Source organism: Antechinus flavipes, chromosome 2, assembly GCF_016432865.1.
Source record: "Antechinus flavipes isolate AdamAnt ecotype Samford, QLD, Australia chromosome 2, AdamAnt_v2, whole genome shotgun sequence".
Classification (NCBI taxonomy): domain Eukaryota; kingdom Metazoa; phylum Chordata; class Mammalia; order Dasyuromorphia; family Dasyuridae; genus Antechinus; species Antechinus flavipes.
Genome location: NC_067399.1, coordinates 158,888,521 through 158,914,929, shown reverse-complemented (window position 1 = coordinate 158,914,929; position 26,409 = coordinate 158,888,521). Strand labels below are relative to the sequence as shown.

Sequence of the window (26,409 nt, the reverse complement as noted above, 5' to 3'; positions counted from 1 at the left end):
AGTTTCCTCACCTGCAAAAGATCTGGAAAACAAAATGGCAAACCATCTCAGTATCTGCCAAGAAAATCCCAAATGGTATCATAAAGAGTTAGACATGATTGAGAAGACTGAATAACAACAAATTTTTATTATTATTACCATTGTTATTATTTAACAAACCCATTCACACTTAGATGGTAATTTGGGGGAAAATTTTGTTTGGGGTGATTTATTTCACTAGGAAACATGGGGGGAGGGGAGGGAAGGAAATGCTTCCCTGCCAAATCAATCTAGTTTGCCCATCAACAATACCTGTATGGAAAGTTATTCCTCTATGCAATAATCCTCATGGAATTTCTCTTCTTATCTCCTGCTATGCTCATCTATGAGTAAGTCACCTTGTGAAAAAAAAAAAAAAACAAAACAGGATTATGTATAGTTTTACAGAGCAAAGAGGAAAAGATAATCTCCTTTGGTTCTGATGAGGGTATACATACCAGAGCATGAGCCCTTGAGAGAAGCACATGTCCATCATGCTAAAATTCACTTTCTTTCTGTAGGTAAATTGCCCAAAACAGAAGAAACAGGACTTGGTGCCTGAAAACAGAGAAACATATACAGGGTCAGGAAGAAGAGGTGAGGGGGGAGAGAAGACATATAGAGAATGATGAAGGGAAAACCGAATTTGGACAATGGACTTCTTATAATGGAGACCTGAAACCCTTCTCTAAAGAGAGCTGGAATTAACTCTAGTTATATCTCTGTCCTGGTTCTAATCTGACTCTACCTATGGACTTATGATTCTGCACTGACTTCTTTGTACTTTGTATTAGCACATCAGAAGAAAAGAAATGGACAGACCTCTCATCAAAGTATTTAAAACTCTGCCAGGAGAAGGGATACTCAGCTGGCTTTGCTTTCAGAATAACATTGTCACCCAAAAGGCATTAAGCTTATTGAATAAACAAACTATAAATGCAAAAATCTAAATGAAATTGCTGAAATCAACATAAAAATGAGGGCTTAATCAATGCCAGTTCTGCTTTTTCCAGACCATAGTCTTGGTTCAAATTGATTTCTGTATTCTTATGCTTTCTGATTATAGGTTCATTCTGAGTTCTGAGGGGAAGTTCCCCAAGCTTTCTCTAATTTTCTTCTTTATTCACTGATCAGCAGAATCTGAGCCAACTTTTTTAGAATACACTCTTACTCAAGGGGGGGGGGAGGGGGATAACACTCAACAAACAAAAATGCTTATTTATTTGCCAGATACTGTAATAAGGATCAAGATACAAAGAAAGGCAAAATGGGTTCCTGTACTCACTAAATTCAATTCTTCAGGATAGGGTACAGAAAAAAGTGCCAAAATTTTGTTTAAAATCTATTTACAAACTACATTGTTGTTCATATTTCGTGGGTGACCTTAACTTGAGCATAAATTAGATTTAAGTGAGGTATCATTGCACAAAGTTATCAGCTTCATTTCTCTTCCAGAATCATCAAAAGTTGAGTGATTGGACAAAAGTCAAGGTGACTGATGATGGCTTGGGATACAGTAGATGACCACAACCTCTTCAATGTCTGACCAAGCTCTACATGCTTCAGAGCATCTACTTCATGACCTTAGAGCAAATTGTGCTCATCCAGCCATTCCATCTGAAAAGTCTTTACATACTTGGGATAGACATCTCCCTAACTCCAGTACAGGTCTGAGGCTTGTCAGTTATCTTCAACCTGCTTTAGCTCATCTACCAAGATGACTTAGTGGCCACATGTATTTAGAGACAAAGGTGAGAATTGGATGAATCAGGTAGACAGGTATTAGTCCTCTTTGAACACCCCTTAGTATACAGAGAAGAAGGAAGTAATCTCAGAAAGAAAACTTTAGAAGGGGAACAGGGAATAGAGAAGGGAGAAGAACCAAGAACAAGAACAGAAAGGCAATAAGAACATATTACTTTTTATTTTTCCTTATTCCTCCTCCATGCAGTCATCCATATTAGGAAGGATTTCCTGTGGTGCAGAAGTAAATATTTAAAAAAAACTATAAAAAGCTTGTGTGCTTTGATGGACAAATACATATTTACCTTGGTTTATTTATTAAATGTGTCTCTGAAAAGTTACATGTAAATTGAAACTCTGTAAATCAACTCACATTTGAAAATCTTGTTCTATTAAAAAGCAATCATTCCCTAATTGGTGGGTCTTGAATATTTTCATTTTAAGATTTCTTTAAAATTAAGTATAGGAGATGCACAAAGCCTACCTGCTAGGTGTTCTACTAAGATGGTTGTCTAAATTTCTGTTCTTCCATGCAAATATATCATGGCAGTCTGCATTTTCCTCATTTCTAAATATATCTTCTTCCTCTTGATTATGCCCTTCTTCAGAGATCATTTTTGACCTGAAAATCTGCATAGCTCCAACCTGCAACTTTCTGAGGAGCTTTAAGTAAACTCAGCTCTAAGAAGCAAAAGACATTTGTTTTGCTTGAGAAAAGCAGGGAGTGGCTTTGTGAGCATTTTAAACTTAATTCTTAGCTAATGGCCCTGAAAAGTGAATTATCTATTAAGAAAATACAGACAAAAGAGAACTCACTCAAAATCATTAACAAGACCTTAGGAAGAGGGGAGATGGGAAGGTGAAACAAAAGGTGTTTTTTTTTTTTAATTAAAAAAAAACTTTCTCTTGTCATTTTTTTCAAAATAAAATTTTATTGCCATCTTTTAGTTTTTCCATCACTAAAATTTCCTCTAGTATCTCTCTTCTTCTCTCCCCCGTTGCAGAGAATCATTCCAAATAAGAAATTAGATAGAGAGATAGAGATAGATAGATGATAGATATATGAAATAATATTTTTAAAGAAAAAAGGCATTGGCACAGCAAAACTGATCAGTATGTTTAAAAAGTCTAGAAATGTGTACAACATACTATGTCTTTGGACCTCCCACCTCTGCAAAGGGGTAAAAGTGACTTTTCATGTATCCTCTCTGGAGCCATGCTTGCTTTTTATAATTTTGCAAGCTTTACTTTTGATTATTTTGTGGTTGTTCTTTTTGCTTACTTTGCTGTAGTCATTGTGTATATTATTTTCTTGGCAGTGCTTACATTATTCTCCATTATTTCATGTGAATCTTTCCATGCTTTCCATGTTGTATCAACATATTCATCATTTTTTAAAACACAGTATTACTCCAGTATATTTATGTGCTACAATTTACTTAATCACTCCCAAATCAATAGACATTTACTTTCTTTCCAATTCTTTATCTTCACACACACAAAAAAAAGTAGTGCTATAAATATTGTGGAGTATATAAGGACTTTCTTCATATCAGTGGCTCTCTTATAATGTAAACCTAGTAATGTAACCTCGGGGTCAAATGGCATGACCTTTTAGTCATTTTATTTGCCTAATTCCAAATTGATTTCCAAGATACTTATATTAAGTCCCAGCTCTACCAATGTTGTATTAGTGGGCTTATCTCTTTCCAACTTTTCTAACACTGACTATTCCCTTTTTTGTCATCTTTGCCAAGTTGTAGGATATGAAGTAAAATCAGGCCTTTTATTTGCATTTTTCTTATTATTGGAGATTTGGAATGTTTTTATATGATTGTTAATAGAGAATTGTTTGTTCATATTCTTTGACCACTTATCAATTGAATCATACACTAATATCAAAAATTGGAGAGAGGTCTGTTTGGGGAGCATCTGGGAGGTGCAGTGGCCTAGAGTTATGGATCTAGAGTCAGGAAATTCAAATTTGATCTCAGATACTTACTAACTGTGTGATCCTGTACAAGTCACTTAACCCTGTTTCAGTTTTCTTATCTATAAAATGGGAATGGAGAAGGAAAGGCAAACTACTCCAATATCATGGCCAAGAAAATCCCAAATGGGATCACGAAGAGTTGAACACAGCTAAAATGACTGAACAATAACAACAATAACTATTGTAGAGAAGTAGAACAGTAGACTGTTCATGGTCCTCCCTCACAGACCCAGCTGGTGGTAGAGTCTTATCCCTGGATGGGATCAATCAGTCAATAGACATTTTTTTTATTTATGTACCAGGCACTGTGCTAAGTACTAGGGATACAAAGGGATGCAAAAACCAGTATTCACAGTTTAATGGTCCAGCATTTAGACAACTACATTCCAACAAGATATATGCAGAAAATGTTGAAATAATCAACAGAGGGAAGTCATTCTTCTGTTCATTTAGTATCTTTGAAACATTCCATTTAGACGTCAGGCTAAGCTAGACAGCCTCTGAGGTCCCTCCAGTTCCAGCTCTCTGAGCCTATGTTCTATTCTCTGGAAGGATCACAGATACTAGAAACATGAGGCTACATATTTATATGTCAGTGCCAGTACTTGGCTATAGTGATAATCTGGAAGTTTCTTCTTTATAACAGGAGCCTAAAGAAGCAAAAGATTTTAAGACAATTACATTTCTATTAAATTAATATTGCATTTTAATATTTATAATTCTGTTCCTTCTTGGGACTTTGTGTGTATGTGTGTGTGTGTTTTTATCATCTCTACACAGTATTTCATCTTAAGATTGGATGGAGCTATGGACCTGTGAAATGAGTTTTCTTTCTCTTCTACCATTATATGAAAAAAAATTTAACTTCCTTTATGAAATTTCCCTATGATTCATTCACTTCAACCACCAGATGCTTGCTCCTGAGCTAATTAGACTAAAGGGCTTGCCAAAACCCTATAGTGTTACTATAGAGTAAACAGGTTTTTTTCCTTCATGCAAAGAAATGGCAATTTTTGCCTTTTAGTTTCCTGTATGAAGATCTATTATTTGGTATTTCAGACTAAATCTTACAGTAATGGGGAACAAAATAAGAAAATCAAGTTAGGAAAATAAATCATATTGCTTCAGAAAGATGAAAAGATGAGAGATTTGAAAGACCTGAACACTGCTTTCATTTTTTTAAAAAATCCACTCGTTTCATATACCTAATTCCTAATCTCTTCTTGTCCTTTAAGTCTCCCTGACTTGATGTTCTGATCAAAAAGACTTCTTATCAGTTGTGAACTGATCTAACCATTCTGGAGAGCAATTTGGAACTATGCCCAAAGGTTATAAAACTGTGTATTCCCTTTGATCCATCAATGCCAGTACTAGGTTTATAATCCAAAGACATAAAAAAGGCAGGGAAAGAACCCATTTGTACAAAAATATTTATAGTATCTCTTTCTGGTGGTTAAGAATTGGACATCAAAGGGACTCCATCATTTGGGGAATGGCTAAACAAGCTATAGTATATGATTTGTAATGTAATATTATTGTGCTGTAAGCAATAATGAGCTAGCAGATTTTAGAAAAACCTGGAGAGACTTACTTGAACTGACGCATAGTGAAGTGAACAAAACTAAGAGAATGTTATTATATAGAGCAATAGCAACATTGTACTGTGAAGTGAACAAAACTAAGAGAATGTTATATACAGTTACAGTAACATTGTACAACTGTGATAGACTTAGCTCTCCTTAGCAACACAATTATCAAAGACAATTCAAAAAGACTCATGATGGAAAATGCTATCCACGTCTAGAGAAAAAACTATGCAGTCTGAATACAGATTGCTATTTTTAATTTTTTTCTTTCTCATGGTTTTCTCTTTTCTTCTGATTCTTCTTTCACAACATGAGTAATGTGAAAATATATTTAATATGATTGCAAATGTATAATGTATATCAGATTATTTGTCATCATGAGGAGGGGAGAGGAAAAGAAGAGGAGAAATATATTTTGGAACTCAAAAAAAAAGGCAAAAATAACCATTATTTAAGTGCTTCTTAAAAAAATTAACTTCAGCTTTGCAAAGTAAATATACAATAAAAATACAATTCATAAGAAAAATAAATGCTGAATATCAAAAGAGACTCTTTATCTTATATTACTAAAGACGTGATAGAATAGATCAGAGACAAAATTTGGTATCTGGTAGACTCGGGACAATTGGCTTCAGACAATTGATAAACATTGAACATAGGCAAGCTGCAACTTTTTAAAGAATCAGATTCCTTATACATAAAATGAAAGAGTTGAATTCAATGTTTGCTATGATCTTTTATAGCTCTAGAATCCATTATCATCTCCTCCTATTAAAATAATCATTTGTCCATCCATTAGAACATTTGGTCTCCAACTCCCAAAGAAGATTTTAGGAATAATAAATTATCCATCCTAAGATACCTCTTAGGAACTAACCTTAGTTTCAGTTTTAGCATATCACTATCTATTGGAACTTAGGAAATAATTCACCCCACTAGCCCAGGAGAATATTCAAATCTGGACCTAGAGAGTTATCCTTCATATGTGACTCATGGCAGGCACTGAGTTTCCTGGATGGGACCAGACTTCAAATTAGGGCATTGTACCAGAACAAGAGGCTTCAGGCCCTAGAGGGAGTAAAAATAAAAGGGCTTCCACCTCCTCACTGAAACAAAAGGGACTCCCTTGGCAGACATGCAGAATCCAGAAGATTTTACTGACCTTTCCAAAACTGCTTATGAATCCCAACTCATTTGGGACACAAAGAGATGGTATATTATGCAACTGAAAGCGGTATGCCAAGTTTTCCTCAGAGCTGCTATATTTTTTTTTAATTCTCATGCTCACTTCATTTTGAATTTTCCATTCTAAGATTAACCTTCAGTGAAATCACTTAAAGATAGATTAGAGTCTTATAGAGTCATGAAGGATGTATACTGTAGGCTCATCATAACCACCCCCAGATTCCATGAAATGGATTGGATCATAATGGATAGGAAACATGAATTCAAAAACCCATCTTCAGTCAATTCCTAGTTTTGGGACCCAGAGCAGGTAACTTATCAGTCTGTTTTTTCATCTGTAAATGGGAAGAATAGTAGTTCTTGCCTTATAGGATTAATGTGAGGATCAAACAAAATAAAGTGCAAAATGCTTTGCATGAAGAATTCTGAATAGAGTTCTCCAAAGGTAGAATGAGCTGTGCCAGGAGGTAGTGAATTACCCCTCAATGGAGTTCTTAAAGCAGTTACTGGACGACCACTTCTCAAGTAGAAGAGAGTTCTCTTTGGGGTAGAATTGCCCGTAGACAGTCACTGATGTCTCTTCCAACTCTGTGCTTTTGTGATTTCATGACTTTCATTCGAGTTGTATCTTGGCTACTTAGAAACTGCACCACTGTGGGATGTCACTTAACTTCTCAGAGAATCCCACCGTTAGAGAAGACCTGAGAGGTCAGTGGCTGAACTCAGACCTAAAAAGTCTTTCTACTATAATATCCCTGACAAGTGGTCATCCAGTCTTTGCTCTAAGGATTTCAGTGAGGGAATAACCCATCACTTGCCGAGCTAGCTTGTTCCTCATTCTTAGAAGTCTTTTTTCTTTTATAACAAACACAAATTTGCTTCTTTGCTACTTCCATCTACCAGTTACTCCTCGTTCTTCCCTCCAGAGTCAAGCAGAGAAGGACTAATTATTTTAAAATCTGACTTGTTCCTCATCCTCAGTTTGTTCACCTGTAATATGGGAGTAGTAGTACTGCCTGTCTCACTGCGTCATTGTTGCTTTATAAAGTCATTGTGAGAAACAAATAAAATGTTTTGTAAATCTTAAAGGTGTAAGTTTGCTTTTCTCATTATTGATTAAGTCCCCTTGGATGGAATACATGATAGACTCCATTTTATACCAAATTTTTCTGGTTAGATCTGTTCATAATTTGTAGGGGACTTCAGTGCATTTAAATTTAAGTATCTGGCTGTTGGCAATATAAAATCAAAGCAAGAAAAAGAAACAATAACATACATGTCCAAGGCTTATAGCTATCAGGGCATACTGAAAGAGAATTAAATAATGGTCCTAAAGGGGATTTTTTAATGTATCCAGCTTTCCTTCCTAGTCTTCCTTTTGGGGGCTTTTCTGGAATTTTGTGTTTCTGGCTACTGATAAACTGACAACTGATAAAAATACATTAGATCAATAAGAGGCTGAAATGAGTCAGTTTAAAATGGTTTTAAGTTTTTGTTTGCACTTATATCCACTTGAGTTAATGTCAATAAGTGAAAGAAAGCATTAGCAAATGTATTTTAATAGTGTTGTTGTGAATAAACTTTTTTAGGTTAAGTGACACAACAAACTGTCACTCAATGGAAATAGTGATGCTAAGCCCTTACTTGAAATGATTCTGCATTTCACACCTGCCTGATAAATTAAAGTATAATTTCTCTCACTTCATTGTACTCAAATGGAGGTGGGGAAGCAACAGTACAATTAAACAACAGAAATATAAATAATAGTGTAATTATTGAATTTGCTAATTTCAAATTTCGAGTTTTGGTATGGTCCTCAGTTTTCTGTTTATGTTTATTTATCTTAATAATATAAAATGTCTCTTGCTTTGCTATTCTTGACTACCTTAGTGCAAGAATTCCTGATCTCAAAATCAAAGAGTATCCATGTTACTTAGTTTGAGAACAAACTTGGGAAGTGAAATATTTAAATTCTTTGGTTGCTTATATATTGCCTCTTTTATCTAATGGAAATATTATTATTTTTGGCTCTCAGAGGCTCAAGGAATTAGGAATTGTTATAAAAGATTTTCAAAATAGGATTTTCTTGTTGACATAGTTATTAAGGAATTTCAGTCTCCTGTCATATAATTTTAGTGAAATTGACATACTAAGTATAAATTCAAAGGTTCAGAGAACATAAAAAGATATTGCAATAAACTAAATGTTACTAACAACATTAATTGATTCCCTGAAAATACCATTAATTGAAAGTATAAGAATAATAACATCTAGAACTTATATATCAATTTAAGGTTTGCAAAGAACTTTATTGGCATTATCTCATTTTATCTCCACAATAACCTTGGGAAGTAAATGTTCATTTTATTTTATATAAAGAAAATAAGATAGAGAAAGGTTAAGTTGCCTAGGATCATAGCAAAGCGAAATGTCTCAGGAGAATTAGTTCAATGAGAAGCTTTTCATAAAACGATATAAGTGATTGAACTTTGTGACTAGTTTTTGTTGTGTTGTATCATTGGATGTTAATAATAATTGCTATTCACATAGTTCTTTAAAGTTTGTTAAGCACCTTTAATACATAATCTCATATGAGAATTGCAATAACCCTGTGACATAAGTATTACAGTTATCATTACAGCTAATAGGTATTAGAGATAGCATTTGAAACCAAATCTTTTTTATGCTAAACCCAGCTTCTATGCTAGCACATGGGCAACTGGCCAGATGGTGCAGTAGAGAGATCCCTGAGTCTGGAGTTAGAAAAACTTGAGTTCAAATGTGACCTTAAATACTAGCTATGTGTGCAAATCATTTAACCTATCTGCCTCAGTTTTCTCAGCTATAAAATGGAGATAGTGATAGCACCTGCCTCTTAGGCTTGTTGTGAGAACAAATGAGATAAAATTTATAATTAGCATAGTGCTTGGGACATAGTAGGAACTTAACCAATTTTTATTCCCTTTCTTTCCCTCAGCTTCAAACTTGTGCTGGCTAAAACTGTAAATTATTGCAATCCTTTTCTGAAATCTCTTATAAGTTAGTTTCTCTTATTCACCTTTAAACCACGCATTGTAATTACGGTTATTTCAATATCCCGCGTGCTTTATACTAGACTATAAACTTCTAAAGAACAGAAACTTATTTCTCTTTGTATTCTTACTAACACAAGGTACATTTTTTGTTCAATTCAATTGATGAGCAGTGATTACCCATAAAATATAATTATCTTCCTTGGGAGACTTTTCTTACCAGCTTAGAAAGAGCAGGCAGGATGCTGAAGGAGCAAAGTGAGACTGTTAACTTCCCCGCAATAAGATAAGACAGAACTTAGTGGAGGCAGCCTATGTGCATAAACTTCCTAGTGGTGCTTTGCCTCCTCTCTCTTCCCCTGGCTTCCTCTAAATCCCTAATATGCCTCTGGTACTTTATAACATCCTCAAGAATCTTGTCTTCTAAGCACAGTTTATGAGAGTAGTTACCCAGAATTTTCCCAACATGAATAAGTCCAAAACCTAAAGCATTTTCACTTCTTATATTTAAGCCTAAGTCCAGAGTATATAACTTTAGTGAATTATTCTGCATTAATATATCAAAATGCTCTTAGGGAAGGCATATTTCCTATCCCCTAGGATTCTCCAATGGAGAGATCCATTGAGAGTAGAAATAATAGAAAGAAAAGAGGCAGAGATGGTTTGGCTTCTGATTAAAGACAAATAATTATTGGAATGAATAGAACCATGGATCTGGAGTTAGGAAGGAAGATCTAAATTCAAATTCTTCCTTAGATACTTACGAGGTGTATGATTCTAGGTAAGTCACAACCTTTTTTCAGTCTCCATTTCTTCATCTGTCAAAAGGAGACAATAACAGCCCTTACCATACAGAATTGTTATAAGGATCTAATAGCACAACACAAATAAAGTGCTTTGCAAACTTTAAAGTACTGTGTAAATGCTAACTATTATTATTATTTTTACTGTTTAGAGATGCAAGCTAGAGGCTGTGAATATAGGATCAAATTAGTGCCATGGAGTTAAAATGTCAGAACAAGTTTTCAATGGATGAGGAAGCTAAAACTTCCTAGCAGTTGGACAGACCATACTGATAATAGGCAATTTAGAAGTTATTATTCCTGCCATGAGGCAGCAGGGCATAGTGGAAAGAGAGCTTGTTTCAGAGAAATCGAATGTTGGGTTCAAATCTGACCTCTGGCACATATTGGATAGGCAACCCCAGGTAAGTAGCTCACCTTCTCAGTGTCACAGTCAGCTCATAAAGACTAAAAATTGCAGTGATGGGCATTGGTGGAGGTAATTTCTTCATCCAGGAGTTATACAGACAAATGTAATTATATGTCTCATTTCTATTGCTATTTCTAACATAGGAAGATATTGACAGAAAACTAAGATGGACAGGAGTCCTTTGCAAGGGGCTCTGATACTCATTTCCTCTCTTCTGGCTAATCTGGTTAGCCCCAAGCCTCTCTACCTCCATCATGATGCCCTGGGGAGGGATGAAATGGTTTGCCTTAACCACAAAGAATATTTTATATGCCCTATATCTAGAGGAGAATAACTATAGACAAAGAAGAGAAAAATCCCTAGTAGTTGTTTTTTCAAGTTGTTGGGGGTTTTCTCCCTCAATTTGGTCCAATTTTGATTCTTTAAGACATTATTTATTGAGAACTAGTGGTATCAATTCTCTGCCAAAAAACAAAAACAAAAATAAAAACAAAAACAAAAAACTCCAGAGGACTAAAATCTTTTCTTTTTCCTTAGCTGTTCATTTGATCTAGAAAAATCTAGACTGAAGTCTCTCTTGAATCTTTAGGCAAGGAACACCTGTTTGGACTTCCAGCAGACTTGAGGGAGAGCATAGGAAGAAGTTAATGGAAAAGGAAAAAGGAAACAAATAGAATGCAAAAGGAAAAGAAAGTAGCAGGGGGAAAGGAAGAGGTAGTAGGGAATAGTAGAGCATATTCAATTATCTTAAGACTACCAATGCTCTAGGCTTCTCAAAACTGGTATAGTTCACTCACTAAGGTCTTAATTTCCTGATAGGTTTCTTCTCCTCGTATGTAACCAGGATAGCAAATTACAGTGAACAACTGATAGAAATTTGTTTTTGTGCTAGCCATCCCTGATGATTTGGGACTTTCTGTATCTCTCATTCCTGTATCTTATACTACTATGCTTCAGACAAAGTAGTTCCAAATAATTGATCTTAGCCTTTCTCTGGGGCCTAGACATTCCAATTGGACTATAACAAGAATGAAACAAGAGACTTGGTCCAGTTGCTTTTTAAAATCTTCATTATCATTTGTATTTAAGAAAACTCTTGAAGAATTTGCTTATGACTTGTTAATTATTGAATATCTTAAAGTACAGATTCTCTTTTAGTTGAATTTAAGCTCCCTGGATGTAGAGACTTTCTCTTTGTAGTTGAGTTTTCTCTTTGTAACCCTATCACCTTGCACAGGGCCTACTACATAGGAAGAATTTAATAAATGCTTTTGAATTAAATTGCTCAACTACTTATTAGTAGTAATCGTACTATATAATGGTTAGCCTTGTAATCATGAAGAACAGAGTGAAAATCCTTGAGTATACATCATTTAACTTCTCAGAACCCCTAGGTAACTCTTTAACACTATAAATTGTAGATACATAGGTAGAGAGAGTTTGCACACTGGAAGTTTCCTGCAGTAATTATATCACATATCTAAAATTCTCTCTGAAAAGAAGGAAAGGAGAGAAGAAGGGAGGAGGAAGGAGAGAAAGAAGGAAGGAAAGAAAGAAAGAGGGAGATGGAAGGAAGGAGGGAGGAAGGAAGGAAAGAAGAAAGGAAAGAAGGAAAGAAGGAAGGAAGGAAGGAAGGAAGGAAGGAAGGAAGGAAGGAAGGAAGGAAGGAAGGAAGGATAAAATGAAGGAATGAAGGAAGGATAAAATGAAGGAATGAAGGAAGGATAAAATGAAGGAAGGAAGGAAGGAAGGAAGGAAAGAAGGGAGGGAGGGAGGGAAAGAATGAAGGAAAGCTAGGAAGAAAGGAATGAAGGAAACATACATTTATTAAATTTACTATGTGCCAGGAACTATGCTAAGCACATTGCAAATGTTATCTTTTTTGCTCTTCATAACAATCTTGGGAGAAAGGTACTGCTATTATCCTCATTTTACAGTTAAAAAAATTGAGGCTGACAGAAATTAAATTACTTGCCTGGGGTTACATAGCTTCTAAGTGTCTGAGACTGGATTTGAACTCAAGCTGAATTTGAACTTGGGTCTTCCCAACTCCTAGCTTGGTGCTGTGCCAATTAACTATTGCTAAAATAGTAAAAAGTTCACAGCTATTTTTACTATTTTCCCTTTATATTTAAAAATATAAAATTGTTAGTTCATTAAAAAAACATTGCTTCCATACCCTTATTTTCAAGAACTTCCAGTCTTTAAATCTTGTGTTTAGTACTGAAAATGTTTAAGTATTAGGGTTTAATATTTCTCTTTTTTCTCCTTATTCTCTAGCTCTCCATGAATTCCCTAGTGACATCTTCACAAATGAGGAACGACGACAAGGAGCTGTGGTCTTACATGTCCTCTGTGTAAGTGATTCCATTCTGCGTTCTTCTTTTTGGATTTGCATGAAATAATGAAATACTTTTAGAATGTGCTATTATACTCAAACAGATATTCTTATTTAACATACTTACCACAGCTCTGTGGGAGATACTATGAAATTAGTAGTATGCTTTATTAGATTTGTGGATTCCTTGAAACTGATAGATGATAGAAATAAAATCCTTAAAAATCCTGAGACTGAAACAATGAGTTAAATCTAAGATAAATTTAATAGGCAAATTTAAAAACTTTTATTTAGGCTCAAAAGCTCAATTACATGAATTTAAGATGAAGGAGATTATATGCGATACCTTTATCTCATATAAGGAATTTATTCTCCAATTAATAAGTGTACAACAAAAATGAACAGGCAGCTCTCAAAAGAGAAAATTCAAGTTATCTATAGCTACTTAGAAAAAAATGCTCTAAATCACTAATAACTAGAGAGGTAAAAATTAAAACATGTCTGAGGCTACATCTCATGTCCATCAATTTAACAAATCTCATGAAAAAATGGAAATGATGAAGGATAAATGATGAGGGGTAAAAGGTTTTGGAAAATTCGGATGAATTAGGAAATTGTGGATGGATTTGCAAATAATTGTAGTCATTCTGGTAGCACGTTGGAACTACTTCCTCAAAGCTACTAAATCATACATAGCCTTTGAACCAGAAAAACCATTACTAGGACAATGCCCCAAAGAAATAAAAAAAAAAAGAGAGAGAGAGAGAAAGGTCCTATATATACAAAAATAGTTATAGCTGCTTTTTTTTTGTAATGCACAAAAAATTGGAAACTCAATGGTTGCCTATCAGTTGGCAATAGCTATACAATTGTTAAGATATGAATGTCATGGAAGACTAATGTGTTGTAAGAAATTAACAAAGGAGTTTCAGAGAATTGAATTACTTGCATAAATCCAATTATCCTTGGTAAATATAAAATGAAGGGAACAGGATTAGAATAATTTATACTATATCAATATTGTAAAATATATATATATATATATATATATATATTTCTGAAAGACTTAAGAATTTTCACTAAAACAATGATCAACCATAATTCCAGAGGAGTGCTGAAAAAAAATGCTGCCTACCTGATGATCAACTATGATGCTGAATGAACACACTTTTTTTATATTAGAATTTGAATTTTAATAGTTTGTTCTTTTTTTTGAAATAGCTTTTTATTTTTTCAAACACATGCAAAGGTAGTTTTCAACATTCACCTTTGCAAAACCTTGTAGTTCCAAATTTTTCTTCTTCCCTTCTCCATCCCCTCCCATAGACAGCAAGTAATCCAACATAAATTAAACATGTGCAATTCTTCTAAACATATTTACATATTCATTGTGCTACACAACAAAAATCAAATCAAAAGGTGAAAGAAAAAAAAAAAAAAACAAGCTAACAAATAACAACCAAAAAAAGTGAAAATACTATGCTTTAATCCATACTCAGTTTCTAGGGTTCTCTTTCTGGATGCAGATAGCACTTGGACAATAAATAATGGACAATAAATCTATTGGAATTGCCTTGAATCACCTCATTGTTGAAAAGAGTCAAGTCCGTCATAGTTGACCATCACATAATCTTGTTGTTGTGTACAATGTTTTCTCAGATTTTACTCACTTTATTTAGCATCAGTTCACATAAATCTTTCCAGGCTTTTCTGAAATCAGCCTGCTCATCATTTCTTTTAGAACAATAACATTTCATTACATTCATATCTCATAACTTATTCAGCCATTCCCCAATGGAGGGGAACCTCCTCAATTTCCAGTTCCTTTCCACTGAAAAAAGGGCTGCTACAAACATTTTTGCAAATATGGATCTTTTTTTCTTTTTTATGATCTCTTTGGGATATAGACCCAGTAGAAACACTGCTGGATCAAAGGGTATATACATTTTAATAGCCCTTTGGGCATAATTCCAAATTGCTCTCTAGAATGATTGGACCAGTTCACAAGTCCACCAACAATAGATGAGTTGAACACACTCATAATAGACCCTTCATAGATATTTATTCATTTGACTTGCATACTGGTTCTTCAGGTTCTATCCTTGTGCTTTGTTGTTGTTCCCGGATGCTGGTAGTTATTGTTGCTTCTCTGTTTTTATTTGAAGGGAGGCAATTTTTTAGCTCCATAATTAGCCTGCCTCTCTCTGTTATTTTCCAACATTTTTTCTCATTCCTGTGGAGTTGGTCCTATCCTGGAGTCTACCTGACACCAAGGTGCTGAAGCCAGAGAGAAAGTGGAGATTCTCAGAACCAATGACACAATGGAAGGATAGAGAAAAGTGAAAGGGATCTTCTTCCAAATGAATAATTAGTTCAGTTCACCTCTCTATTCTTTTATTCCTTCTCTTCTTTCTCTTCCTTTATCTCTTCCCCTACATTTTGTATCTTATAGATTTAAGTCAAAGAGGAACCTCCAATAGAAAGGGGAAAAAGCTCTTTGTTAACACAGAGATAGTCTCTCAAAGGACAATGGACAGCCAAATTCTTCTCCATGTTTATATCTCCTCCCCATACTATTTTAACACCCAAAAGCCCAGCTGTACTCAAGTCCTTTCAGCACTTACTAAAAATACTGGTTGTCTCCTGGTGCAGGAAGATTTGGTTCAACCAAGGGAAGCTAGCAAGTGACAGCAGGAACTGTCTACACAACCATCAGGCAGGGAAGAGCAGGGAAAAGAATAAACGTTTATATAGCGCCTATTGTGGGCCAGGCACATAGACAGAGTCCTTAATAATGGACCATTGGCTGACTGTTGCCTGAGGAAAAGGGATTGCAAGATCATGGATTTTAATAAAAAGGATTTTAGAGCTTTTATTTGTTCAAACCCTTCGATTTACAGAATAGGAAAGTGAGGTTTAGAGAGATAAAGAGCCTCACCCAAGATCATGGAATTGTTAAGTCATATTTGATTGAAACATAGTGATAAGGCTGGGGTAGCAATTCCTAGTTCAAATAGAAGGTGCAAGGCACAAGGTACGTGTGAACAATTCACAATGGTGTTCTCTTTGCCACAATGTACCTTTATTTATGAGAAGAGGTAAAATAGACACTAGCAGTAGTAAATATGAAATAGATTTGAAACCAAAAAAATAGAATTGCTTATAGTTAGCAAGGAAAGGTTTTTTTTGTTGTTGTTGTTTTTAACAATTAATAGTGGAAAAGACACCAAGAGAAGCGGAATACTTCTTGAGGTAGAAATATGTCATTTGACTGGCAGGCCAAATTCATAGAGAAATTTAGCAGAGGAGTTAAGAAAAGGGATTATACCATTGATTGATGAGTTAACACTAAAAGAGTTAGCTTTAGTTAACTTTAACAAGGAGAAAGATCACAAGGCATGAGAGAGGACGTGAGAAGAAAGATGCTTGGCAGACTAAACCCAAAAAGATTTCAGCAAAGGTGATATAGGTCATGGACAGATTTATAAAGAAAATTTAACCCTCGAAGTTTGACATCATTACTTGGTTTTCTGATTGAATACAATAAGATGAGGTTTCCCAGGACCTCCACAGGGATGGTACTGTAAGGCTGAACTGATTCCCATTAGTGCCCTTCCCCCATTGTCTCAGAGAGTATTATAACCTTATCAGGCTTTCTTTGTCAACTCCACCTACTTATCCAGGACCTCATCAATAAGGTTTGATGGATTAGGGTATAAAACTGTCTGAGACCAGACTCTGAAAGTTCAGATGCCAGGATATGACATTTGGACTTGATTCTTTAGGCAATGAGGATCTAGAAGGGACCTGAGAGGTCATTGAGCTGATCTCCCAATACTCTTAATTCACAAATTTGAAAATGGAGGCAAAGTGGTGTGGTAAGAGAAGGCATTCCTTCCAAGTTCACACAGGTGATAAGTGGTAGATTTAAGATTTGAACCCACATCCTCTAATTCTTTTAATTAGAGGCAGTTAGATGATTCAATGGATAGAGCATTGGACCTGGAATCAGGAAGACCTGAGTTCAAATATAACCTTAGGCACTTATTAGAAGTGTGACTCTGGGCAAGGAAATGCAAATTACTGCAGTATCTTTTGCTAAGAAAACTCCATATTGACAGAAGAATTGGCTAGGACAGAAAAGACTGAATAACAACAATCACTTTCAAATCCAAGTGTTTTTATACTTTACTACATTGTTTCACACAGCACCAGAAATATTTTTTTTCAAAGTTACAGATAGTAAATGAAAAAAACAGGATTTAAACTTAGATCCTCTGCCTTTAAATATAACACATCTTACTATACCATAATAGACCCTTGTCTATCCAGTAGAGTTGATTAAACTGGAGGGGAGAGATGACAGGGTCAAACTTGTTCTTTAGAAAGATTAATTTGACAGCCAACTGGAGGATGAACTTTAATGGGAAGAGATTTGAGGCATATTCCAACCAGCAAGGCTTTGAAGTAGTTTAGGCAATGGACATGAATGTCAAAGGAAAGGAGTCATTTGCATTAAAGGTGCTACAGAGGTAAAAATCAACAGGACTTGGCAACTAATTAGATATGGAGAAAAAGAAAGAATAAGGATTTGAGGAAGATTTCTACTTTGTGAGCCTGAATGATTGGGAGAATGTTGGTACCCTGGATAGTAATAGAAAAGTTAGGCAAAGGGGATGGTAAGGCAAGGAGGTGGAGATAGAGGGCAAAATAATGAGTTTAATATTGTTGAGTTTAATTTATTTCTAAGTTATAGTTATTTATATTTATTTATAAGTTAAGATATTTATTTATAAGTTAAGCATCTTTCTATCAATATATTCTCTGCTTCTGTGCCTTTATTCTCAATTTCTTTCTCTTCCAGCAATAATCTTCTCTATCTCTTCCTTTATCAATCTCAGCTTACTGGATTCTTCCATGATATCTTCCTGATCCTTTCCCCCATACATAGAAGTGATTTCCCCTTTGTCACTCCTATAGAACTACTCCTGTAAAACTTCATTTCTACCTCTTTTACAATCTTGTCCTATTGATATACTGCAACATATTTAACATATATAGGACTGCTTGCCATCTAGGGGAAGGGGAGGAGGGAAGGAGGGAAAAATCGGAACAAAAGTGAGTGCAAAAGATAATGTTGTAAAAAATTAACCTGGCATGGGTTCTGTCAATATAAAGTTATTATAAAAATTTTTTTAAAATCTTGTCCTATAGTAATTTGTGCATGTCTTTATCTTCTTCACTAAACTCTATGTTTGTTGAGGGCAGAACTCTATTCACATTTGTATTTTACATTTCCTGTAATGCCTTACATATACACAGCAGATGTTCCACAAATATTGCCTTACTGGATTTGAAATAACTTTTATGTGTTCCTTTTCAACTCCATTCTATTTCTATAGGAAGGCTGACTATGAAGTCAGTCTGATAGTGATTTGAAGGGGGCATGATTCTCTCACCATGGATTTTGTCACTGTTTGGGGCATTATATTGGGGGAAAGAGGTGTTGGAAATTATAACATAGGAGTAAGAAGGGATAGAAAAAAGAAAGCAGATCATAGGAGGAGGTGGGAATTATCTGACTTTCCCTGCCATAGGGATGGACATGTAACTATGTAACATGCTATGTAACTGATCTAGACCTGCTCATCATGGAGAGCAAGCACATCAAGGTGTAGTAATGGTAATTCTGGGATCTGAGGAGTCCTCCTTTAAATGTTCTCTACTGCTACTCAGGTACCACTGTAAGCATCAAGTTCACTTATAAGCACCATATTTTAGGAAGGGCATAAATAGAATGGAGACCATTCAGAACAGGGCATCTAGGATGATGAAAGGTCCTAAGATCATACCATATGAAAATAGGATGAAGGAACTAAGGGAGTTTAAAGTGGAAAGGAAAAGACTCAAAAGTGGGTAACAGCCTTCAAGTTTTTGAAAGACTATTACAAGGAAGAGGAATTATACTTTTTTCCACTTGGCCCTAGAGAGCAGAACCAGGAACAAAGTTACCAAGCTATGAAGAGACAAATTTTCGTACAAGGTAAGGAAAAATCCTTATAAGGATTAGCACTATTTGAAGTTGAATAGGCCACCTTGGAATATAGTGGCTTCCCCATTGAGGTTGATCTTTTAGGCAAAGATTGAATGAGCATTTTGTCAGGCATGTTGCATTCTAGAGGGGATTCTTGTTCATTTGAGAGTTTGGCTAGATAGTCTTTTCCAAGTCTGGATTTCATGATTCTTTCCTTCTAAAGCCTACAGTCCTCTAATTTATAATAGCCTTATATATTAAGCTAGCTAACTAGTTTTAATTAAGTGTTTATTATGTGCTAGACACAGTTATAAGTATTGGAAATAAAAAATACAAAGAGAAAGGAAGATTGTGTGTGCTCTGAAATGGTTTGCATCTTAATAGAGGGGATAGGTTGGTGGTGCTGAAAAGTCATAAGAAAGCAGCTGAGGAAAGTTCATGGGATGAGTGAAAAAAAAATATCTGGCTGGGCCTAATCCTTAAAAATGGAGGTTCTGGAAGGAACCAGTCAATTAGAGGAAGAAATTGATGGAGTGGAGGATCCTTCCAATATGTGAGCTTTTCAATGTGAAGAAGTTCCCAGTGCATTGTGGAAAAAGTCCAGATGAGTCAGGAATGCATCCTGGAAAGGAATGAAAAATATTACCATTTTTCCAGCTATATATGAATTCCAAGATCAAGGTGTTTTACTTTTGTTGATTTGTGAAAGGCAATTGGAATTAAGTGATTTGCCCAGAGTCACTAGTAAGTGTCTGAAACTGTATTAAATGCAAGTCCTCCTGTTTCTAGAACTGGTGCATCACCTAGCTTCCCGCAACATGTTCTGCACTTTAGTCAGGTATAGACTAAAGAACACTGCAGGAGGCAGTAAATGTTTGATTTATAGCAAATTCACATACCTATATGCCTGGGGTCATGTAAACATTGTAAAAAAAAAAAAAGGAATCGCTAGTGGAAAAAGTATAAGAAGCCCTGCTCTATACCAATAAATCACAGGTTCAATCTCTATCCCTGTCTCAGCCCAATTCAGAGATCCTAAGCCCTTTCCCTTACACTGACAGATGAATAGGATTTAGAATTGGAAATGTAAATATCCTCACTCAACAAAAGAGAAAATAGAGACCAAAAGAAGTCCAAATTCACAAAGGAAGTAACAACAAAGCAAGAATGTAAATCCCAGACCAATCCAAACCCAGTATTGTTTCAACTAAATCATCTGCCTCTTTAATAACCTTCTAATACCCTCAAGAGTGAATGTTTTGCTTTAGAACTTACAAAACACTCTTCTCCTGAGAGCCTAGTAGGATACACAGTACAAGTAGTAATATTATCATACCCATTTGACAGATGGGAAAACCAATAGCCTAAAGAAGCTAAAAGATTTGCCACCAGTCATACATAGCTGGTAAAGGTGCCAAATCTTGAATTTTAGCTTAGGCCTTCTGATTACAACACCTTTGTTCTTTCCACTTCAGTATGGGAAAGGAGCCAACCACTGAACATCCTCAAATTTGAGATTCCATGTAATTCAACCCCAGCCCACCTCCAGTTTGGGGCCAGCCTGTTAAGATTTAGTTGAGTCTTTTCTGTTCCTATCTTTTGAGATAAATAAACATGCAATCCTTTGTTAGTTTGAAGAAAGCAAACAGGCATTTCTAATTTTATTGAACTTTTTAGAAGCTACAGCTTTAATTTGCACTATGATCTTTCTGTGTTTATTGATTAAAGCAACCAGAAACTATTAGATTGTTCCAGAAAAACAGTTTATACAACTGTGTAGTTTTTCTACATGCCTAGGTTATTCAGAATGAAGCCCTGTAGAATTAGGGAGATCTATAGTATTCATAATATTTTATCAAAGATGAATATTCCCAGGAAGCATACCTGTCACTGGAATTGCTTTATGTTGAATCTGTTTTAACAATGAGATGCTAAAAGCAATATTTTTCCATCTCCAAGGAATTTCTGCCTCGGAACAAATTTGTTGAACTCGCCTGCAGCAGAGATGGGAGTCTGAGAACCACTGTTGAATTTTGCTTTTAATGTATATTAATACATCCCCAAATTACATTAATTGCTTTGCATAGAGAGGTTTGCCAGAACTGAGAATGGCACATATTTTCTATTCCAGGAAAAGCAACATAAAAATCAATTGCTGAAAATTATTTTCCCAATCTGCAGTTAATAAGTCAAGAGAATGTCAGACCTGAGGAGAAAAAAAGCTAAGACCCTCTACAATGATTCTGTGCCTGAGCACTTTTCAAAATTATGCTTTTTAAGCCCTTTGTGTTTTAAAATGGAATTCTTCTCTCCTGATGGATGCTTGTTTATGCAGATTTGTATGTAACATAGGCTAGAAATAAGATGCATTTTAGCATGATTCTATGGTTCCTTATTTGGTGGTTTTTTAGTAGAAGTGTTGGTGAGCTGAGGACTACATGAATTCCTTAGTTAACTAGATTATTACCCTGGAAAGAAATAGAAAATGTCTCAATTCTCTCATTCGTATTTAGAATTATATTACCAATCTATTTTGTATTATAGTGAACTATGTACATGTCTTCTCATACATACACATATACTCTTTACCTAGCTTCTCTAAATGATGGATATTATTTTCTATAATAATAATAATAAATAATATTTCATAATAATAATTGGCACTTTTGTAGTTTTTTAAAGTTTACAAAATGCTTCATATACCACATGTGCTTCTATATTTTTCCTACTCTCTCATAGCACCTAACACAGTGACTTATAAATAGGAATTAGGAAAAAATTGAAACCAAAAAATCATTTTGTTTCAAGGACAGGGGTCCTCCCTAGAATGAAGTTTTAGTTTTAACTCAGGGAACCCCAATGTCTTTTCTGTCACCTTTGTTATGGGAATGTTTTTAAGATTTGGCAGTAGTCTACTGTTTTGAGAGTAAATATGGGATTGTAAGCTTGATGAGGGAAAGAATGGCATATTATTTAAAGCTTCCCCCAGTGCTTAACATAATAAGTGACAGATCTGTGAAATGAATGACCCATTTACCTAGATTCTGATGAAGATTAAAGCATGCAGTTGATTAATCAGGGATCTTGAAGGTCTTCACTAGGATGGATTAGAAAAATACTAGTTAGTTTCAAAAAGTGTCACAAAAAAAATCTTAATGGTACAACAATCATCAATACTGATCACAAATTCTTCATTTTGACCTTCCACAGTGAGTCAAAATGATCTCTGGGGTCCAAGTTCCTTTTGGTTTACACACCGGCTCCAATATATTGTTAACTTTTCAAGGTCATTGCCTATGGAATATCCTTCATGAGATTCTTTTTAGGAAGATCTTAGGAAAGATACATAAAAGGTACATTGGACTCTCCTGTAAACCCTAGGCTTTTCCTAGTGGTTTTTAATTTTTCCCACCACTATCCCTTCTGATTAGTATGTTTGTGAGAATATTCAGGGAGAATTAAAGCAATCAAGACTAATATATAATAATTCTCTCATGTTATTTAGTTTTAAACCTGTTAGCTTAATGAACAAATAAATGATCGATAAATGTTTAAGGCTTTGTCCTGACTTTCCAATAAATAGCAATGATATGCTTTTATAGATAAGTTAACTGGCCTAATAGAGTTGAGGGACTTGGGTGAAGATGGCATGGTTTTATTCCAACCCTTCAAATACTTGAAGATAACCATTATATCACATCTAAATCTTTGCTCCAGGTTAAATGTCACAAGTTCCTGATATCATGTATCATGCAGTATAGTCTCTGGTTTTCTTATGATCCTAGTTACCATCCTCCTCTGGATAATCTGCAGTTTGACAATATTCCTCTTAAAATGTAGTCCTCAGAATTGAACTACATATGTACCCTAAATCAGATAGAGTATCATCTGGGATTCTTACCTCTTAGATTCTGATAGTATTCCTTTTTTATTTAGCATAAGGATGCTAACAACTTTGATTTCTATTTATCTCTATCGATCAATATTAAATTTGCAATCTAGTAAAAACTCTTGCATCTTTTTCAGATTAGTTACTTACTTGTCCCATCTACTCTAACCTATACTTAGATCTCTCTAACTGAGGCCATGTTGTTATATTGGGGGAGAAGGAAAACAAAGTTATCTTTGGCTAAAATGAAGATGATGCTAGTAAATCAGTGAAAAGTATTGAAAAATTTTAATGGGAGCCATTTCTAATCCCATTCTTAGAAAAGTTATTCTAATCAAGGACACTTCCCAGTCTTGATTTCCTTTTGCTCTTAGAGCTTTTATCTACATATCCTGTAATAAAAGACTGAAATTGGAGATGTTATGGTTATATTTGTAACTTATATGGACATATTTCAGTAACTTTTAAACTAAATTCATACTACTTTTCAATTATCTTCCAAATACAATTCTAGGTACTGCATTCTTATAATGTAAAACTCAAGTTATCATTACTAGCAGGTACAAATACACAGTTAGTAGTATGCCTATTTTTCTGTACTTATACGTTTGCATGTGTGCTTATATGTGTGCACATTTGTTTTTTTGTGTGTTCTTGCATGCTATATTCTCCCCAAGGTTACTCCAAACAACATTGTTTCATAATTGTTTTGTAATAGCAGAACATAACTTAAAACAAAAAAGTACTGCTTTTGGAGTTATAGAACCTGTGTTCAGATCTAAAATTGACTATTTACTACCCATCTGATCTTAGGTAAAGGTCCTTCTGGGCCTATTTTTTCACCTTTAAAATGAAGAAATTGAACTTCAGGGGTCTAAGGCAACTTCATGTTGTAAAGTAAGACCTTATAATCTACAATATAATTCTACCACATTACTTTGCTTTCTGGAAATCACAAAGGTACCTTCCATGGTAAGCAATAGCAGGTGAGCCTTATGGATTCATATCCTGAGAATAGTTAACTTAGGAGCCCTAGATTCCTTGATATGTCAGAAATTGCATTTGAGCTCTCAATAGCAGGAATATTCAGGTAGCTAATTAATAAATTTTATTAAATACTTACTAAATGCTCAGAATTATGATATGTGCTGAGGATACAAAAAGGGGCAAAAGAAAATTCCTGACCTCAAAGAGCTCATAAACTAATGAGGATATTCACTCCTATCAGGTGTTAACGCATCGATGTCTGCCTGAACTATGTGACTCTTGTCCATGTACTCCCATAAATTCAACACAGAGGGATCTATCCAATGTGCTGGAGGTCTTTGTTTGTACCTTTGCCAACACTAAATGGGGTTGTTGAAGAATTTGACACAACTGAAATGGCTGAATTTTAATTACCCATGAATATATCTTAGTTATTTAATTTAAGTTAGTTACTTTAGAATTAAATGCCTTTTGTAATGATATTTCATCTAATATCATGATTTTGCTGAACCAATTAACTGCATTATTTAGAGAATGCTTAATAAGAGTTTATTGTTGTAAACATGTCTTAAAACAGAATTAGTAAAGCAATTATTTAATGTATATATTTAATCATTCCTGTGCTACAGAGTAATGAGGTATAAATAGTAAGCAGTTACATAAATGATTGTAATTAATATTACTTTACAGTGTTGGGCAAAATGTTGATTTTTCCTCTTCTTGTTATGTTGGTTATGCAATATGCATACTCATTATCACCATTGACAGTTTTCTATGATATCATGTACTATTTAATCATCAATATTATTGTCACATTTATAACACACATAATGAGCAGAAACCCTGGATCTTCTTTTCCAATAGCTCAGTTTTTCTTGTCTATAATCAAACTTTTAACTTTTCAGGATTGCACTTTCTTGTGGCTATCTCACCCCACCACTCAGTCCCACCCCTTGTACTCTATTTTCCAACCTCTACTAGGGATCCTGAGATAGAGCTTCCTAACCTATGTTCCCTCTGCCAAGTGGCCCAAGAGAGGAATCAGAAAGTCTCTTTCTTAAAGCTATGAAATATGGATCTTCACTGATATTATGTGTATTATAAGGGGGAGGATGGCCCCAAATCAGAAAGGATGACACTTGGAGAGGGGAGAAGGTATAATGAGTTTTCAAGCAAAAAAAAAAAAATGGGATGAGTTAAGGGAGAAAGGAAAAGAGGTGATCCAGGCATTTGAATATCTCTGATTATCCATAAACAATTAAAGTATGCTGACTTTTTGACCTAGGCTTAATTAGACACAGTATGGTTTTCAAAGTGTAAGACTTCCTATAATATTTAGCTAACTTTTGTATATGCCAATTATGTGCCAGTAGACACTGTGATAAGCATTTTACAAAACATCTTTTGATCCTCATAAGCCTGAAAAGTATGTGCTACTCTTAGGCCCATTTTACAGTTAGAAAATGTAAAGCAAACAGAGCTTAAGTCACTTGCCCGATGTCACACATTTATTGTCTGAGGCCAGAACTGAGCTCAGGTCTATCTGATTTCAGGCCCATTGCACCCTCTAGCTGCCCCAACTATATATGAGATCTCTTGACCTGATGGTTTAATATAAAACAAAATATTTCATTTCAAAATTAAAAATGAAAAACTTTAACAGTACAGGTACCTTTAAGAGTAAACTCTTTTTTTTTCTTTTCTGGAAATGCTTTAGTCAAAGTGAAAAAGAATGTTATTAGACTTTCCTGCTTTGGGAGCCTGAAATGGTCAAAGAGTATCTGGAAACCTCAAGACAAACAGTTTTGCTGACTTGCAGCTTCTTTATCTTTGTGTAAGGAGAAATAAAAATAGTATGAAATGGTTCTGATAGTTTTACCTGGCACAGAAATTCCTCATAATGCCTGTGGTCACAAAAGAGAAGTAAATCCATGGACACTAATAGCTTCCCCAAACTGATAGCAATTCAAGTGTCAAGTATTTTTCTTTTCATCTTTGTAACTAGTACAATATAAGTACTTAACACACAATTGTTCCAGTCTATTTTATCACAGTCCTTTTATTGGGTTCAGCAAGGTAGCCTATCACAGAAAATGCCTGTTTTGGAATCAGGAAAACTTTGATTTCTGAGTTCAAATGTGACCTCAGACATTTAAAATACTAGCTATGTGATCATGAGCCTCAGTTTATCATCTGTAAAATGAGCTCCAATATCTGGACCAAGATAATTCCCAATGAAGTCATGAAGAGTCAAACACAGCTAAAATGACTGAATGAAAATTCCAATCTTATCTCTTCCAGTGAATATTTTTGAGGACTTATTATGTCCTTGCTCAAGGACATAGTATTACGTCCTTATTGGTCCTTGCTTAAAGGGTATGATACAGAAACA

The 26,409-nt window shown here is 34.8% G+C and overlaps 1 protein-coding gene across 2 annotated transcripts in view; it reads left to right on the top strand.

Annotated features, from left to right (window-relative positions):
• The window catches only part of SLC24A3 (solute carrier family 24 member 3), a 744,046-nt gene that overhangs the window by 412,018 nt on the left and 305,619 nt on the right, over positions 1 to 26,409 (top strand). For both annotated transcript variants that reach the window (XM_051975857.1, XM_051975856.1), the window contains exon 3: positions 13,050 to 13,126. In XM_051975857.1, coding sequence (XP_051831817.1) covers positions 13,050 to 13,126 — 77 coding nt within the window. The remainder of the gene's footprint in view (positions 1 to 13,049; positions 13,127 to 26,409) is intronic.